Below are 18,532 nucleotides of genomic sequence, written 5' to 3'. Positions count from 1 at the left end.
CTTTCAATTTTGATTAGAGTTCGATAGATGCCCAGATAAGTGTACTCTCTCTCTCTCTCTCTCTCTCTCTCTCTCTCTCTCTCATCTCATATATCCCATCTCATCAGCAAAGGGAGGTGAGGAAGAGATGGAGAAACCAAGCGTGGAGTCTCCTCTGCTCCTAAGTTCTGAAAAGGGAGGAGGAGAGGTCTTGGCTGAGGTTAAGAAGCAGCTATGGTTGGCAGGGCCTTTGATAGCAACAAGCTTGTTACAGATGATCCTCCAAGTGATTTCAGTGAGGTTTGTTGGCCATCTTGGAGAGCTTGCTCTCTCTGGTGCCTCCATGGCCACTTCCTTTGCTGGGGTTACCGGTTTCAGCTTATTGGTATGTGGTCTCTTCCTCTCTGTTTTCTTGCTCACACGTGTACATCAAGAACTAGCCATCTTATTGGAATCAGTCAGTCTATCTTGTACCATTGTACTTAGTTCTGTTCTTCGGATGATATAAGGTTATCTTCACTATCTCTTCAGTTTCTCATTACCTATTCTGTTCCTCCTGCAATTATCTTCGTGACCTCACCATAAAATTTGGGGTTCATTATATTTAGCATCTCAAGCATCATTTAGTAAAAGACAAAATTACATGGCTGAGATATGTTTGAATGCTGGTTTATATTTTCACAAATTACGAGGGTAGCAGAATGGGAAGACTCTCGTTCCGTGTTTTGTACGCTAAGGAGAGTGGCTGTGTATTGGGACCCTTTTAGCTCCACCAATCTTTAAATTGGTGCTTCGAGGGTTATTCTATTTGGTTGTCACAAGCCATGGTGGAAGAATGGCAATATCGTTAGATCAGAATACAAATGGGACTAGATCTCCTAATGCTTAAACAAAGATGTAGTCATATAAGTTAGAAGGGAAGAGAAGAGGAGGGAGGGTGAAGCGGGGGAATTAGGGTTGGTAATTTATAATCTGATCCACAAACAATCTGCTTTAAGCAGATTTGGGTTTCGCAAAAATGGGTTTGGGTCATGAACGGGTCAACCCATATAGACCTATTTATTAAATGGGTTGGGTTCAGATTTAGACCTTTGACCTGTTTAGTCCGTTTTAATCCATTTAATAATTGGGTCGAATCATAATCCGACCCATTTAACTTGTTTAAAAGTTGTTTAACTTGTTGAAAACCTACTTAATTTGTTTCTGACTTATTTAACCGAACCTGCTTAACCTATTTAATCTGTTTAAATTTATTTAATCCATTAAAAATCTATTTAACTCGTTTAACCTGACTTGATATGTTCAATAAATGAATATATGGGTCAAACCGGATTACCTGTTTAATAAACATGTTGAATTCAAATCTAAAAATTTAATATGTTTAATAAACAGGTCGAATTCAGATTGACGAATTTTTGTTGTGATCCACATCCAACCCGACTCATATTTGACCCGTCTGATCTGGTAGTCACCCCTAAGTGCAATCCATCTCCATGTGGTTTTTGCCTCATGATGTGGGTGAATGCAGTTTGACTTTCGAACAGAAGGGAGTGGGTGGTGGTGGTGGAGGAGGCATGACTTAGATGACTTCTTTTGATGTTAAAAAAAAAAAAAAAATTGAAGGCATGTGGCTTAGATGACTTTGAAGGTATTAATGATAGAAGTTTCTGCACGAAAGCTCAACTTGTTTAGAGTCTTCCATACACCATGAAGGCACTGCTATTAATAGTGTCGATATTAGTTAGGGGTGGCAATCGAATCAGATCGGGTTGGGTTAAAAATTTGTCAACCCGAATCCAATCTATTTATTAAATAGGTTAAAATTTCAAATTTGAATCCGACCTGTTTCTTAAATAGGCAATCTGACCCAACTCATATAACCCATTTATTAAACATGCTAAGTTATGTTTAAATAGTTCTTTAATGGATTAAATGGATTTAAATAGGTTAAACGGGTCGGGTTAGACATGTCAAAATAAATAAAGCAAGTTTTAAAGAAGTTAAATAGATTTTAAACAGGCTAAATGGGTTGGGTTATTATTAAACGTGTCAAAATGGGTTAAACGGATCAAAGAGAGGAGGAGACTTGGTTTCTCCATCATACCGCGTGCATCATGCATATTATATGCTAGTTCTATTTAACATCAATGTCTATTTGTAGAGAACTGCTCTCTCTCTCTCTCTCTCTCTCTCTCTCTCTCTCTCTCTCTCCTCTCATCGATCCCATCTCATCCTTGGGAGAGAGCAAAGGGAGGTGAGGAAGATGGAGAAACCAAGCCTGGAGAGGTCTTAGCTGAGGTTAAGCTGCCACCATGGTTATTACTAATGATTCTCCAAGTGATACAGTGATGTTTGTTGGACATTTTGGAAAGCTTACTCTCTCGGGTACCTCCATGGCCACTTCCTTTGCCAGGGTCACCGGTTTCAACTTCTTGGTGTGTGGTTTCTTCCTCGCTGTTCTCTTACTTACAAGTGTGCATTAAGAACTAACCATCTTATTGGAATTTGTCAGTGTATCACGTACCATTGTATGTAGTTCTGTCCTTGAGGTGACAAAAGGTTTTTGTCATTATTTGTATATTGTCCGGTGTTGGTGCTCCTTTCGAGTTGTCCGAGCATACCATGGGATCTATTGGCAGAGCCTCATCTAAGTATGGTAGAAAAGAGTGGTGACAAGCCAACTAGTAAAAATAAATGTGCGCGAGCGTGCCACCAATGTTGAATCAATCGGAGAGGTGATGATGATCAAAGGATGGACAGTAGTGTAGATCCAGGTGCTTTAATTTTCAAGAACTTTCGTCACTATTATACCACCATTCAAAGGAGATAGATAGTGGTATAGCACTGAGCTACAGTAGAGAGGTATAATGCTAAGCTACAATAGGAATATAGCATCAGGCTATGATCATAAAAGTTAAGTTACTCCTACTTTTAAGGTACAAATTATGGTAGACTAAGATAAGATAAAATTCATTGAATTGATTGTTGAAAGATCCTCTTATTTATACTAAGATAAGATAAAATATAATTTTTTATTTATTTACACTAACAGATAATAACTGCATACTTTGGTAGTCGCCACCATATCCGGCCTTTATTCTTGATAGTTTTGATATACTGATGCCAATTATCCTCTATCATACACGATCATCAGTTAGATTGCTTTGCATTTGTCGCCGATACTTGCAACCGGTCATAACAATCTTTAAAAATTTTGTAAATCTGGTCACTTAATGTGAATGGAGCTTAATCATAACAATCTTTAAACATTTCAGGAGGTACAAATAGATGCCAGAATCATATAAAAGATGCGATCAACTGATTACAAACGACATATCTAAATGTTTCACGCAGAGAGAGTTTCTCAGCTTGGGTCAGCTACGTATGAAACTTGCGAGCGTACCAAGAAAATTGTGAGCTTATGGCTAATAATGGCAGTGGCGAATGCAAGCCCTTGCATCAAAATTTAGGATTATGATGGCATGGGGAAACAAAGTAATAAAGATTTATACGTATACAAGGTTTGCAAAAGATGTTAAATAGAATTAGATTTGCAATACCGATCAAGTGGCAAGTGGGTTCCCATTTATAGGTAATGCTGGCTTACAAAAAAAGAGAAATATACAAATAAAAAGAGAATTTATGGATGTTATTTTCTTCAGAAATGTACCAAATGAAAGGAACTCCTCTTAGCAGCCTTGTGCTCATATGGGCTGGGCTGAGTAGTCTCCGCGAGCTACTCAGTCCAATGAAACTGTAACGGCGTGAGAATGCCGCTGCTGGCCGTTACACGGTATTCAAAACAAAAAGTAGAAAAAGAGGAGGCTAGGTTAAAAAGTGATGCCAGCCAGAAATTAGGGTTTTACGTACGTCGATGTTTCTCTTTGCCCTCTTCTTCGCCCTAACCTCGCAAAAGAACTCCCGGGCGCCGGCTCGTCTCTCACTTTCCCTCTTCCAAACCAAAGAAATTTTCCAGCCACCGGAAGATCCGCCGCCGTCCGACACCATGTCGTACAGGTAGGGCTCTCCGCCTCTGCCCCTCACAAGCCCTAGCTCTGCTAGCTGATCTGTTCAGTTCGACAAAGATCTGGACTGGGATTCGAGAGATCCTAACGATCTATCGAATATCAGCTTGTCTTTTTGCCCCCAAACTAACGGCTCAGATTTGGATGGTTCTTGATATGTCTATTTCTAGCCGGTATCCTCTTCCCTTCCTCCTCTATTCCATCCCATTTCTTCTCTTTCCATCTCCCATGGTCTCACCTTGTTTGTACGAAGCCCAAGGTTTCATGCCAGTGCTGATGACCATGGATCTGGTTTTTCAATGGCAGGTTCGCCCACCACAGGAGAAACTTCGAATTAGCTACTACTTGATTTGGCTTGGGAGGTATTGGAAAAAAAAGGTATGGTTGATTTTCTTTTTCAATTTTGTGATATATTTTAGGGAACTTTATGAGAAAAGATAAAGATAATGCAAAACAAAATGATGAAAGTAAAAAGTTTTTTTTGTTCAACGGAAAGAAGATGTTCATATCTCAGGCTTCTTGTGGCTTGAATGTGTTTACAGAAGATCCATTATAAATGAATGAAAATATTGAGAAAAAAGTTAGGGGAAATTAACGGCCGGTCCATCCTTGAACCGGACTCTAATTTGGGGAAATTACTGGACGGTCATGGACTCTAATTTGGGGAAATTACTGGATGGTCCAAACTTAGACCCGGCTGTAACGTTTAGTCCCTGTTGACTGCTTTTATAACAAGCGGTTCAGTGGGGTGGTTCTATATACACCCCCCCCTATTGCTCAGGACACCCCCCAAAAATTAAAAAAAAATTAAATACTCTCTACACCCCCCCATTTGCTAAGGACACCCCTAAAAAATTAAAAATTCCTAAATTACCCCCCACCCTCCCCACCCCCTCACCTAAATTGCTCTCTACACCCCCCAACCCCCCCCCACCCCGCTCTTCCCCTCCAAAACACCCGCCGGCTTCTCCCTTCCGCCCAAAAAACCTCGCCTCAAGCACCTCGCCGGCGGCCAAACCCCCTCCGTCTCCCTTTGAACTGTTCCGCCCAAAGCACCTCGCCAACGCCCAAAACCCCCCCGTTTCCCCTTCTCCCTCTCGTCGCCGGCATTCTCCCGATCTCCGACCACCTCCCCGGCCATCTCCCGAGCAACGAGCACCTCGCCGGCGCCTCTACGACCACCTCGAGGTAGCTCCCCCCCGCCTCCCCAAATCGTTCGGCACTGGTTCTTTGAACCAGTGCCTTTGGTTCGGCCCCATGGGGCCGACCAAAATACATTGGTTCGGCCCCATGGGGCCGACCCAATGTATCTTGGTCCCCATGGGGCCGAATCCAATTTTTTTTTTTTTTTCTGTTGCTAGACTAAGAATTATTTTTATTCCCAAATTTTAGCCTAGATCACGTCCTTAGGGTGAATTGGATACCCAACATCAAGGACAAGTTTTTCATTACTAGATTAGATAGTAATTTGAGAAGTAGGGATAATTTAGAATCATTATCATATAGCATTAACATGGTGCATCCAAATATGATGATCTTGTTACCTTCATCGATGTCATTCTTGATCTTGGAATGATTATCTCATATCAAATGCTCTATCAAATAATAAAACCACAACATTAGTTAACGAACAAAAACTAAAAACAAAAACTAAGAACTGCGGCATAGTTTTAGGTAAAGTCTATTATTGAGTTATGTCTTGAGTTTACGAGTCGTATACTTTTGAATTATCATTTATGTATGCAATTGAAGTAACATTGAATTATTTATCACAAAACCCAATCATGTAGATTCCAAGAAGTAACTTGTTTCTTTTTTGGCTTGTTTTATCATTTATCATTTATGTATGCAATTGAATTATTTTCTTTGATATAGCCTAACATTGAATTTCTATATTTTCAGACATGGATCCCGGTCCCTCCAGAGTTAGACCTACGGCGTCAGCTAGGAGACGTCGTGCTAGGATTGCTTCTCCCGAGCCTGCTCATATGCCATCGCCCTCTCCTGAGTCAGAGCATGATGATATGCCCGCTAGGGGCGAAGACGATGAGTCCGTTAGACCATGTCCAGGAGGTCCAGAGGATGAGTCCGTCCTGATCAGTTTCAGGACGCATATAGCAGCTTCCATCTGGAGGCAACAGGTATTGTTTATTTGTTATAGCATTATATTTTGTTTATTGATGTTTTATAAAGTAGTAGTAATTATACATTTATATTACAGGAACGGGCTCCACTAAAGTGCATGAACCATACTGCTAAGGTTGGTGAATGGAAGTGGTGGTCTTCAAACCAACCAAATACCAGGTTCAAAGCACTATTGAGGCAGTCGGGCCTCATAGAGTTAGTACAGTGCTCTTATCGATTCACCGATAAGATTCTGATTTCGGGCTTCGTAGAGAGATGGCAGCCCGAGACGAACAGGAGCAGGAGCGGTGGGAGGACCACGTGCTGAGCCAGGCGAGCAGGAGCCACCCAGTTACCCGGCCATCAGACAGCATACCGGGATACATGGAGTGGTATCTCCGTATCACGCACGTTGCAGTTCAGCCTCCTCATCTGCGCTCGAGTACTCATTCTGGAGCTAGGGGAGGTCATGATGATGCTGACATGCACCGGCGGCGTATTGCAGATGCGCTCGGTATCAGTACCGACATTGTACGGATGGGTCCCTCAGAGGCTACGTCACTAGGTGCCGGGCACCTATTTCATGCTATTTGTCAGATGCATCAGTTACTTCTGGGTGATGAGCCTGGCCCGAGTACAGCACCCTCTCATTCGGACGTACAGCAGTACACGCGTCGACGACGGCGTCATAGGGATTGATGATGGAGCCTTTATTTTGATTATGTAGCTTCGACTTTTTTTTTGTGTAATTTGAAACTGTTGATATTAATGAAAAATATATATTTTTGGTACATTTACGTGTAATCTTTGTAAAGCCTGACCCGTTCTATTTTACACAAATATAACAGTGCACATAACAATCAATCTAACAATGCGAAGACAGATATTTTTTGATTTATATTGATAATGGAGTTTCACAGTACATGACTCTAAGAGCCCAAAAAAATTTACAACTTTCAAAAATTGTACATATATAAACAATCAATCTAACTCTACTATCTCGCTAATTATAACATTAGGTGAAGTGCTCTCTTTGAACTGTTGAATCCGGGCTTCATATGAATTTTCCCATCCGGTAGCACAAGGAAGATGATATTTTCGCCAGTTGGTCGCTACTGGCGGAACGGGATGTCCCGGCAACAAGAATACCTTCAAAATTAGAAATAAGAAAATATTAATAGCTACAAAATTATAAATAAGCAAAATTAAATAAGCAAAATTAAATATTCGCAAGTGTTGTGAACGTAGTACCTCAACAAAATGATTTCCATTTACGAATCCGATAGCGATATCTTTGCGGGATAGAAGAGGTACTGGCACAGAACGGAGAGGTAGGAAGGTCAGACATTGTTGCAACGAGAGATGGTATAGGACAACATTATAGCAGGATGCTATAAGATGACCCATGTCCGGCATAGTCATCCATCTGTCATATGGTGGACAATCATCATAATATGATAATGCATGAGTGATCTCAGCAATCGTCCCTTCCACACCATATAATGTGCGATAGTGGTCCGAATGACATTGCAACTCTTGCAATAAATCCTTCCTAACACGCACCCAGTCATCTTCTCCAAATCCCAGTAAGTCAGCTATTGCCCTAAATCCGCAATTCCCATCAGCTTTTACATCCTTGATATGCTGGATGTATGGTCTCAAGGCAGAAGGAATAGCATCAATATAGATAATGGGCGTATGTGACTGGGCTCTAGTACGAAAAACCTGCAAATAATATCAAATGATAGAAAATATGTAACAATGGCAGAAATATCCAAATAGTTATCCGTCTCAGCACATCCCGTACCGGCACGGCACGGCACGTCCCGACATGTCCCGTATCGGCACATCTCGGCACGGCACGTACCGACATGTCCCGTATCGGCACATCTCGGCACGGCACATCCCGTATCGGCACATCTCGGCACGGCACATCCCGTATCGGCACATCTCGGCACGGCACGTCCCGACATGTCCCGTATCGGCACATCTCGGCACGGCACGTCCCGACATGTCCCGTATCGGCACATCACATACCGGCACGGCACGGACCGTCCCGTAGACGTTGTGATACCTATTGTAAGGAAATAAATATTTGGTACTTACCTTTTGCTTGGGCCGCCTCTTTTGAATCTGAGTAGATGGATTGCGGATGGTAACTTTCTCAACACCAGGTGAATAACTATCCTGTCCAGATAGAACCAACTCAAACGCAGACGGGTCACGTCGAGTAGACGTATCAACCTTCATTGAAGCGCGCCCACGTGAACCGGTCTTCCGTTTTGCAGGCTCTAAAAGAGGTGTACTATCTGGACTTGCAATCTCTCGTAACTTCTTGATCATCTGCAATTGAGAAGCCCCATCTAACTTCTTGAATCGTAGCGCAATCAAATCTAACTCTGCATCACAACTCAACTGAATTGGCTGCACGGGGGGGGGGGGGGTGTAGGCACAATATCAAGTTTCCTCCAATGAGGATCTATGCAGTCGAGAGGAATGGGCCGACCTTCCACCCTGTACCGCGCAATCTGGTGAGCACATGGTATACCATGTGTGCGTCGAATAGCGCACCCACAATTTGAATCATCAAACCCAACTGAATTGGCTCGTTTCGATTGGGCGAGGACATGATTTAACGCACTTATAGATATGAAACCTCGCAACTCTTTGAATTCAGCTGGCTTGAAGTTGTGCTGCACTACCAATAAACTCTTCTCCAATGAGGCTTTAACGGAGCTGTGCTGCAACTCAATCAATCCATGTATTCTAGTCCAAGATGACTCGAAACTTCCTTGGCTTGATCCAAGCTGCTTTTTGAGCTTTGCATGTGCACTCTCGACCCTAGTAAACAAATGAAAGTTAGATATAACAATTGAGGCAAATTAAAATTAAATGAGTCTTTATTTGTGATACCTATTTGTCGTCACATTTCCGTAGTGCCTGCATGTATCCGTCCACGCCGCAACAAATCTTTCCTTGTATTTGCTCAGCCAAGTATCTGACACATACTGTAGTGCATCTGGATAGGTACCGAACTCTCTCTGCAGTGCACTCCAGCGATCATTATACTCGTCTTCCGTGGAGGACAGCACTAGTACATTCCAACTCATAATAAATTTATCCCATTTCTCCTTCAATTCGAAAATTTTTTTGCACTTGGCCAAAACATTCCTACTAATATGTCATCTACATAATAAATGTCTAGCAGTAGGAAATACTCTATGAATTGCATTCATCAAAGCCAAGTCTCTATCTGTAACAATCAACTCAGGCAAAACATCATCAGCTATGACACTGCGCAATCTCTCTAATGCCCAAGTATAGCTTTCTTCCCGCTCAGAATTTAAGTATACAAAAGCAATTGAAAATGTCATGTCAGTAGATGTCACCCCCACAATCTCTAAGAGCGGAAGACGATACCTATTCGTCTTGTACGTGCAATCCATTATCAACACACGGGGAAATGCACGGAACAAATCAATGCTGCCAGGGTGTGCCCAAAATAAGTCATGCACAACATCCGTATTAGTACAATTCCTATGCCACTCAATATATTTAGCCTCTAATAATTTACCTAATAGATGTTGCATTTCAGACCTCCCGGCTTTCTCTACAACCTTAAACCGTTGACGTACATTGTAGATAGTCTTGATAGTCGTAACATTGAGGGCATCTCTTTCCTTCAATGTGGATAATATGTCCTTTGGACGAACCAAACTCTTCGACATATCCACTAACAATTTCGTCTCCTGCTCAGATAATCTCCCTGCATATGAGTGCCCCTCCAGATTCTCTGCAGCGGGATGATTGTGCACTCCACATACGACCAGTAATATCCAATCATCCGCAGTATCCAATTTCTTTCCTCTTAATGCAAAAGGGCATCTACACTTCTTTGTCCCACAGGCAGTCTTTATTCGCTTTTCTTTTTTGGTTCGGTACGTCCCACCCCTCTCACAACCTAACGTAATTCTAGGTTTCTTAGAAATGGTACCTGCATCGGATGATTTGATTACAACAACAAAACCATTTCGCCTCCCAGCTTCACGACACCAATTACACAAGTCCTCTCTACTCTTGAAGATCTATACATTAAACAATTTATGTAAGTACACAGTTGTAAAAATAGCTCGCTAAACTAATACAAAATTGCACAATACATTATAATACCTCGTAAGTTGTAAATTCGCTTGTGTAATCCAGTACAAATTCTGATCCAATTATACTCGATTCGGTTGTAGCATAGCCCTACATATAAAATAATTTATCACCAAGAATTAATGAATCAGAGGATCTGTTCGGCACAAAATTCAGCACGGCACGCGATTTGGCACCAGAAGCCTTCTGTTCGGCTGCACAGTGCCGAACAGAAGGCTTCTGTTCGGCTGCACAGAGCCGGACAGAACCCTTCTGTTCGGCTGCACAGTGCCGGACAGAAGCCTTCTGTTCGGCACTGTGCAGCCGAACAGAAGGCTTCTGTTCGGTTGAGGGTTGCCGAACAGAAGGCTTCTGTTCGGCACTGTTCAGCCGAACAGAAGCCTTTTGTTCGGCGATCCAGTGCCGAACGGAGCACGAACCGTGAAAAAAAAAAATTCGAAACAAGGTGGAACACGTACCTTTGCGGCCGATTCTTCGTCCCAAATCACTAGTTGCTTGTCCATGCTTCGAATGGGGCTTAAATCTCCTTCAAAGATCGCCTAAACGATGTAAATGGATCGAGGGGTTTAAGGGGGGTTTGAGGGGTGTTTTTTTTTTTCTTTTCAAAACGAAACGGAGGAGGAGGAAGGGGGGGTGTACTGAGAAAATTTCAAGGGCAATATGGTAATTACACTAAAGGTTAGTTTGGGTATTTTTTTTTTGGTTTTTGGGGGGTGTCCTTAGCAATAGGGGGGTGTATATAGAACCCCCCGGTTCAGTGACATTTCGAAATGTCATTATGAGACCAAAATACCCCTGACCTTTTCGCTCTTTCGCTTGGATGATTTCGCTTACTCTGTTCATTTGAACAAAAATCCTATTTCTTTTCATCTATTCTGGCCCTTGTTTTGTCTCAAAAGTTCTTTTTGTAATCCTCTCTTAGAACGAAAAAAATCCTCTTCTTCTTGCTCGATTCCGCTTGATTTTTACTCCCCTGTTTCAAACCCTACAACTGCAAACCGTATCCCACCGATATTCGATCTTCCTTTCTTCCCCAGTTAAGTCGTTATCCTCATCAAAAAAGAGAACTCTTCTTACCTAATTTTTCAGAGCAAGCAGATATTTTCTGTCCGACCTCGGAGTCGACTTTCGAATCGACTTCGCCCTGTTCGTTTGTAGCGGAAACTTCGGTCGACATTGCTCTTTCCATCCTTCCTTGAGGCTTCTCTACATTCCTTCAACAGATTTGTCAACCGTTGCCGCATATTTTGTTCAATTATTTTTTTAAACACCAACATGTTATGTAGTATTGTTGGGCATTAGTTTTTAAATTGTAGGAATGGTTAGGATTTGCTCAATTAATGGACAGAGAGGTTGTGCTAGCACATTTGAGATATTTGTTATGGAAAAAATATGACAATTCTATGCTAATTGTGTTCTTTGTTATAGTTTTTAAGATTATTCATTTTGAGTTGATATTATTCAAATTTTTTTTGTGAATATATTTGTGATGCAGATAGCTTAGATGGCCCCAAAGCAGAGTAGAGACAAAGCACCTGCTGTTGGCCCTACTAATATGGTCAACGGAAGGTGTTACTTCAGCCACTTTGTCAATTTTATGGTCACCTTAATCCGGTCTACGTATCGTGATCAGAAAGAAAGGATTAGTGGTACTCCTTTTGAGCATATGCTAGGTCTACCATATATAAAACAAAGTAGGCCTGTGTTGGACACATTGCTCTCCTTTTGGGATGATGTTGAGAAGGATTTTTGGTTTGGTAGAGTTCTAGTGCCTTTTATAGGGATTGATTTGGCACTGATCCTTGGTTTGAGTGCGTCGGGTGATGGGGTCGAATTGCATAGAAAGGGGAGGGTTACGTCTGACCTCATCATCCGATTTTTTGAGGGTGACCACAAAAAGGCCGATAGAGATGTAGTTAAAAATAGATTGCAATTCCTTGTTGGTAAGTCTGGATGACAAGATGTAGAGGATTTCATGAAATTATGGGTTCTATATCTCTTTGGGACTATCCTCTTTCCAACCGTACAATACTATGTTCCTAAGGCATTATGTTCATATTTTGATGATTTAGACTGCTTAGGTTCATATAGTTGGAGTTTTGTCGTTTTCTCTTTTCTTCGCCAGCAGATATCTAGTCTAGCCGACTGTTTGAGGACAAGAAACATCACCGGCGAAAGATAAGATCTGATAGATATATGGATGACTGCACGGTCGCTCTGGTGGTAAGCATCTTAATGTTTTTTTTAAATTTCATTATTACGATATATATATTTACTTGTAATTTGATGTTTATAATGGTTTTTGTCAGGTATGGGCTGTTAAGCATGCGAATAGTATTGTTGGAAGCCACCGGCCACCGTTTATGTATCCACGTCTCCTACGTTGGAACAATACCCCATTCCCTCGCAAGGTGGATGTGATTGCCGATGTTACGAAGAACTTAAAACGATTTGAGGTTTGAATGTTAATTTCCTGGATTGCAAATATTTTAACTTATTGCAAAACTTAAGTGTTCGCTTGCTTTAGGTGATCGAGAAGCTACAACCTAGAAAGGAGGAGTTGCACCTTCTCTCGCAAGGAAGGCTACAACTAGTTCGTCCGATAGAGAAGAGTTAAAGAACTGCAAAAAGGTATGCATGTTGGAACTCAGGTATCCGCATACTGTGACTTAGCATTTCTGAAACTTACAACCACTTTTGATTTGGCATGCACTTTTCACATTTTTTTTTTGCTACGCAACTTTCACTTGCCGGCACATAGTTAACTCCATATGACACATTCCTATCTACTATGTACACTTTATCAGTTCATGGTAGAACACATTAACAAGCAATTGGCACACATTTATTCTCATTTGCCACGCACCTATTAGGAACACACTTATTAAATCATGGCACACATTTAGGTATTATCCAGTCACACATTTCAGACTTATTTTTACACAATAAGCTGTGCTTGGAACACACTTTCAGTTATTATCTACACACAGTTAAGTATGTTTCGAAGACACTTTATAAATCCTAGCACACATTTCAAAGTTCTATGCATACATTTCACACAATAGAGTATGCTCCGAACACACTTCTTAAAGCATGGCACACATTTAGTTATAGACTGCACACAGTAAAGTATGCTTGGAACATACTTGTTATAGTTTGGCACACATTTAGTTCTGATCTGCACACAGTTAAGTATGCTTCGAAGACAATATAAATCCAGAGCTGGGTTTCATACTTCTATGCACACATTTCACACAATATAGAATGCTTCGAAGACACCTATGATTTCTTGGCAGCATACATTTACAACTACTTGGCACACACATATCATATATCCACACTAATGGAATTTTTGCTAGCACACACATTTAGTTCTTATCTACACACAGTTAAGTATGCCTACACTTAGTTAAATGCATACACGAAGTTGGATAATTGTGTTGTTTTAGGTTCCGTCATCCAGCTATAGTGATCGACATCCAATGGAAAGCGTACAGACACGTATCACAGTGCTTGAGAGGTGTTTGATAGAACATGACTTTAGTTTACCAGACCCTCAAACTTTTGGGGATGTCGAAGGGAAGGACGATAGTTGCATAGAACTGATCAATAAAAGGGTGTCGCGAATAGAGAAGGTCCTACGAGATAAAAGCCTTCTGGTGGATGACAAACCTAGTGAGCATGCTACAGTTTCCGTTGAGGTAAGTAAAGTTGGACGAATTATTAAATGAACTATCAGTTCAAGTATGTAGTAATGTATGAATTAAATACGACAAATTATTAGGTGAAGGAGCATACTGCAGCTGGTGAAGCTATGGACCAAGCTGCTGTTGAGAAAGATGATATGCAGCATAGTGCAGATTCAGTAGAGGTATGTAATTATTTGGTTTGTATTGTATATGCTTTTAGAATGGTAGTATAAATCGTTATAAAATGCATTTTTCTATTAGGTTATTTGGTCTACTGATGCTGAGGCCAAGAAGGAACATGGAGCTCTGACCAAATATGTTTCCTCCGTATGCAAGCGCGTCAAGTTGGGAGCATGCAAGCGGAAGGCAACAGAAAAAGCTAGGGCCATATCAGAGCTTCCAAAGGCTTATTGGCAAAATAGGTGAAGGTAGTATGACAATTACCATTAAAAAGGAGGATTTGCCCGCTCGGTCAAGTAACTTATTGGAGCCTATCACTATTGCATTAATGGAGCTCCACAAGTCAATTCCAGCAAGGGAGGAAACATCCTCCTGAGAGCGGTATAGAAATGTCGTCTCGTCCTTACGTGATTTTGTGTCCGTATGCAATTTGGTTCCTCTATAAAGTTAACTTTGCTAACTAATAAGTTACTTGTCTTCACCATTTATTCAACTTAGCATTTAGCACTATTCACTAAAGTGGTAGATGTTAAGAGACCAGTGTCGCTAGAGAGGCCAAGAGTGGCACCAAAATATACCTATCACGAAGAGGGGGAAGGTATAGTCCTTATTTACTACGAAGAAGCTATTAATTTTTTCCTTCAAGAATCAGTTTGCGTAAGTTAATTATATTAACTTTTAATACCTCACATTTATCACATTGAAACTAGCTTAAACATTTGAATTATGTAGGGACATAATTGGAAGGACGAAGATACTACCAAACCATCGTGCATCGGTGATGCCTTAGTGCAGCTCCTACATGACAAGCCACTATGCAGTAGGTCTGTTAATGAGCCAAGCCCGAGCCTGGGAGGTGCGGGCTCGGCTCGTTTCACAGAATCTCGGGCTTGGTATCGAGCTCTGCTCGGTCTTGCTTGACAAAGCAAAAGCTCGGGCTTGAGCTTGTAAAGCTCGTTTCAGTTACGAGCCTGAGTCCGGGTTTGCTCTTCCTCCTGTTTCAAATAAAAAGCCTTTCCAGTTAACTGCTTTTGTTTGCGGACACTGTGCTTCTTGAGGCCGCCCTGTATCACTAAGAAAGTTCTCTGATAGGGCTATGAGCAACAAAAATCAAAGAAAAGTATAGGTGCTAATACTAGTACTAGTATTAGTAGTAGTAGGTAGGTAGGGACTGCAAAAGATATAATGGAGGCCCTTTGGGACCAGCCGTATCTGGATCTGGATCTAGAGATAGAGAGAGCGGCTGTGGTGACAACCCCCACAAGAAATGAACAGTCACGTCGCTGTCGCCACTGCCTTTTTTGTGCTTACGGCCTTCGCCTCCCTGCGCCTTTTTCGTTTCGGCCGGGTGGTGACGCCGTCGCATGTTAGGAAGGAGAAACAGAGTTGCTTTGGTTTTCGCTGTGTTCGTCTTTTAAGAGGGGGTTTGATTGCTTTTTGCTACGGCGAGTAACAGTGGCAGATCTTTTGCTTGTGGAAAGAGAAGAGCGCCCGAGTTTCCATCAACATGAATATTGAAGCACTTGTCCTATACGGCAACTGGGTGTGAAAAAAAGCTGGCAAGTGCGCGAGGGGGGAGAGAAGGGGAAAAAAAAGGCAAGGTCCAATGCCAGAACCAAATTCAAAGCGGTGGGACACTGGCTCGGCCTGCACCATGCTTGATACTAGAGAGTTTTAACTTCTACCTCACATAACAGTATATAATTTGGTATTTTGATATGTTTTATTACGTACAGGTAATGAATGTCTACTTTCGCATGTTGGAACTTTTTTCTCGAGCGTATACTGAGATCATTGACAATCCGTGTTTATTTTTCGCTGCGAGATTCAGGTTTTGACTTACTGCTCATCATGAATTTTGTTTATTTTGTTGAAAAAATTCATATACATTTTCCGCCCTAATAAATTGTGCCGGCTGCTGTGGTTCAGCATTTACCGTTGGATTTAGGGATAACCACTGATGTTACGAAAACTATCGTAGATTCATTGCAACCTAGTCTTCAAAAATGGTTACGTGAATTCAGTGTTGCCGATCTCGAAAGGTGTAGATATCTATTCATTCTGATGAATACGGGATGACATTGGTATCTACTTTCTTTTGATTTGAAGGAGCAGCGTTTTGATTGCTACAACTCATTGTGGAGTTTCGACGTTGGGGATGATGCTGTTAGATATGTTGGTATCACTTGTACAATATGTTACACTGATTTTTTTTTTGTAATCATGGGTTTTCCTAAAAATAATCTATTCTTGACATTATTGCAGGCATCTTTTGTGCGATCATGGCTAAACGACTGCGTCGGATACCATATCCTTGAATTAACCTATTATGAAATTTGAGAATGCGCACAACAAAAGCTCGATAGTGTCGATTGCGGGGCATACGTGCTTATGTTTGCAGAGGCATTGACGCGAGGCACCTCGAGACCATTGCAGGAACAATTCAAGGATCCTTTTTTATACAAGAGTTGGTTTGTAGGGACTATTCTGTTAAATTTCCGCTGCATTGCATTTGATAGGTTTTGGTCAATGTACGGACTGAAGTCAAGTAGAAAGAGAGGTTAGACTATATGTTGTAAAAGATGATTGTAAGATGAGTGCATTTTCATTTTTTATGTAATATAACATTTTAACAGAAAAGATGATTATGTTAATTATGTTCATATGATTGGCCAAATTTTCTGCTTCATGTTGTGCTCATTGCTGAAATGCTGAAATGGTAACTTATTATAGGTTCTGAAACAATGACTAAACTGTGCCGGCACACACTTTCAATAGTGTGCCGGTTAACTTTAAACGTAGTTATGCCTTCATAAACTAAAAAAAGTGATTAAATTGTTTCAATACTATTGCGGTAAACTTGAATGTGTGCAGTGTGCCATTTTGGAAATTTAGTTAGGTCCCGCTATCATTTTGGAAATCAATAATTATAGTTTTAGAATTTTAGAAATTGCAGCGTGCCATTTTGCTTAAAAGTGTACCTGAGTTTCATAAAATTCAGCATGCCAATTTTGGTCCATTTCTAAATTTTTGAAATTTCTGAATTTCTAAATTTTGGTCCAATTAACAGTGTTCCGAAATTTCTTAATAATAATCTAGTACAAAAATTTCTGAATAACAATCTTTTACAACAATTTGGGGAATTACATTAAATTTAGTGTGCACAGTTTAATTAACTGTGTTCGCAGTTAATTTAACTGTGTTCTCAAATAAATAAACTGTGTATAGAGTAGGATAAAATGTGTGTACAGTTGAACTGTGTTTCAGGGTAGAATAACAGTCTTCAAACATTGCAATTTTCAAACTTCAACATTTCGAAGCCTTAGGATGAGACCGCACTTGCTTGCAAGCCTCCTCCACATGTATGGTTACGGTGCATTTTTTTAATTGCAAACTTTTTACCATTCCTAAGTCGAGAAGCATCGATACGTCATTCGTAATCTTCATATGCACATTCTACAGTAACTCGCTCACGATCATTCTTCACGAACACAAAATCTTTGCAATTTGCGATGCAGTAGTTGCGAATGGTGTCACGAAAAGTTTCCATATTCATGAACTCTTGACCAACGCCCTCTATACAGCTTTTTCAAGCATCCAACGAATTTGTTTGACTTGGTTCTTCTTCAATTGCAGCTCTTGTTTCTTCAACAACTTGACCAAAATTACTTGAGCTACCCCTGGAAAAATTTTTAGATCTCCAACTAATTTCAGCACAATAGAATGAGCCATTGTCCATACAATAGGATAAATATAATTTTAGCACACTTATTAAAGTCCTTTGTGCTTAAATTGCACAAAATAAAATTTCAAATAGGGAATACTTTTCGATTACCACAACATCACCTTCGATCAAGGTTGGAGAATGAGTAAAAATCATCTCGATCACCGCCGCATTTAAGTTGACGGGTATTTGATGCATGTTACGAACATCCTTATCGCTCATTATCGTAACACGCATTCTAGACTTGTTTAGAATATAAAACTTAATTTCTATCATTGTAGAAGATAAATGTCTCCAGCTTTCAACTATTTTCTTAAAAATTTGATCAAGAATTGTGTCCTCTGAGATGGAAATAATAACAGCTTCGCTACCATAATCAAATGGCCATGAAAATAGGGCTAGTAGTGTTCTTTGAAGCCATGACAATGGAAAAAAGAGGGGGCAATGAACAAGTGATTCCGAATTGCAAACAGAGTTAGGATAGAGTGGAGCAGAGTCTCACAGCACAGAGGAAGAGGGACTCTCAGCGTTCTGTCACATAGGGAACAGGTGGACTCTCAACATTTTTAGGTCAACACAAAGGCTTAACATGCTCTCTCCCTATCCCTCTAGCATCCATCTTAATGGGTGTCTGTCTCTTCCTTGATCAAAGA

At 40.8% G+C, this 18,532-nt stretch overlaps 1 protein-coding gene across 5 annotated transcripts; it reads left to right on the top strand.

Moving 5' to 3' along the window:
* The first annotated feature begins 3,757 nt into the window (after positions 1 to 3,757).
* Positions 3,758 to 16,818, top strand: LOC103722860. 5 transcript variants are annotated; one of them, XR_003382799.2, is made up of 9 exons: positions 3,773 to 3,996; positions 4,311 to 4,382; positions 11,782 to 12,509; positions 12,596 to 12,742; positions 12,814 to 12,937; positions 13,736 to 13,987; positions 14,071 to 14,157; positions 14,237 to 14,536; positions 16,421 to 16,818. XR_003382799.2 is itself a non-coding variant. In XM_026799877.2 (8 exons), exons 5-8 carry the CDS (start codon positions 12,920 to 12,922, stop codon positions 14,399 to 14,401), a joined length of 522 nt encoding a protein of 173 aa, XP_026655678.2. In that variant the 5' UTR covers positions 3,773 to 3,996; positions 4,311 to 4,382; positions 12,415 to 12,509; positions 12,596 to 12,742; positions 12,814 to 12,919; the 3' UTR covers positions 14,402 to 14,640. The 5 variants fall into 5 exon arrangements, 3 of the variants coding, with proteins under 3 accessions (XP_026655678.2, XP_008811780.2, XP_008811781.2); XR_003382800.2 differs by lacking the exon at positions 16,421 to 16,818 and having other exon boundaries at positions 3,758 to 3,996; positions 12,814 to 12,917; positions 14,237 to 14,640; XM_026799877.2 differs by lacking the exon at positions 16,421 to 16,818 and having other exon boundaries at positions 12,415 to 12,509; positions 14,237 to 14,640.
* The last annotated feature ends 1,714 nt before the right edge of the window (positions 16,819 to 18,532 follow it).

The sequence above is a fragment of the Phoenix dactylifera genome, chromosome 8 (genome assembly GCF_009389715.1).
Source record: "Phoenix dactylifera cultivar Barhee BC4 chromosome 8, palm_55x_up_171113_PBpolish2nd_filt_p, whole genome shotgun sequence".
In the NCBI taxonomy this organism is placed as follows: Eukaryota; Viridiplantae; Streptophyta; class Magnoliopsida; order Arecales; family Arecaceae; genus Phoenix; species Phoenix dactylifera.
This window is presented reverse-complemented; position numbering and strand designations above follow the sequence as displayed.

Bases quoted from the DNA above. Each gene is read 5' to 3' on its own strand.
- LOC103722860 (XM_026799877.2), top strand. The intron at 13,988-14,070 runs GTAAGTAAAGTT...ACAAATTATTAG, and splicing joins ATGCTACAGTTTCCGTTGAG to GTGAAGGAGCATACTGCAGC. The intron at 14,158-14,236 runs GTATGTAATTAT...TTTTTCTATTAG, and splicing joins ATAGTGCAGATTCAGTAGAG to GTTATTTGGTCTACTGATGC.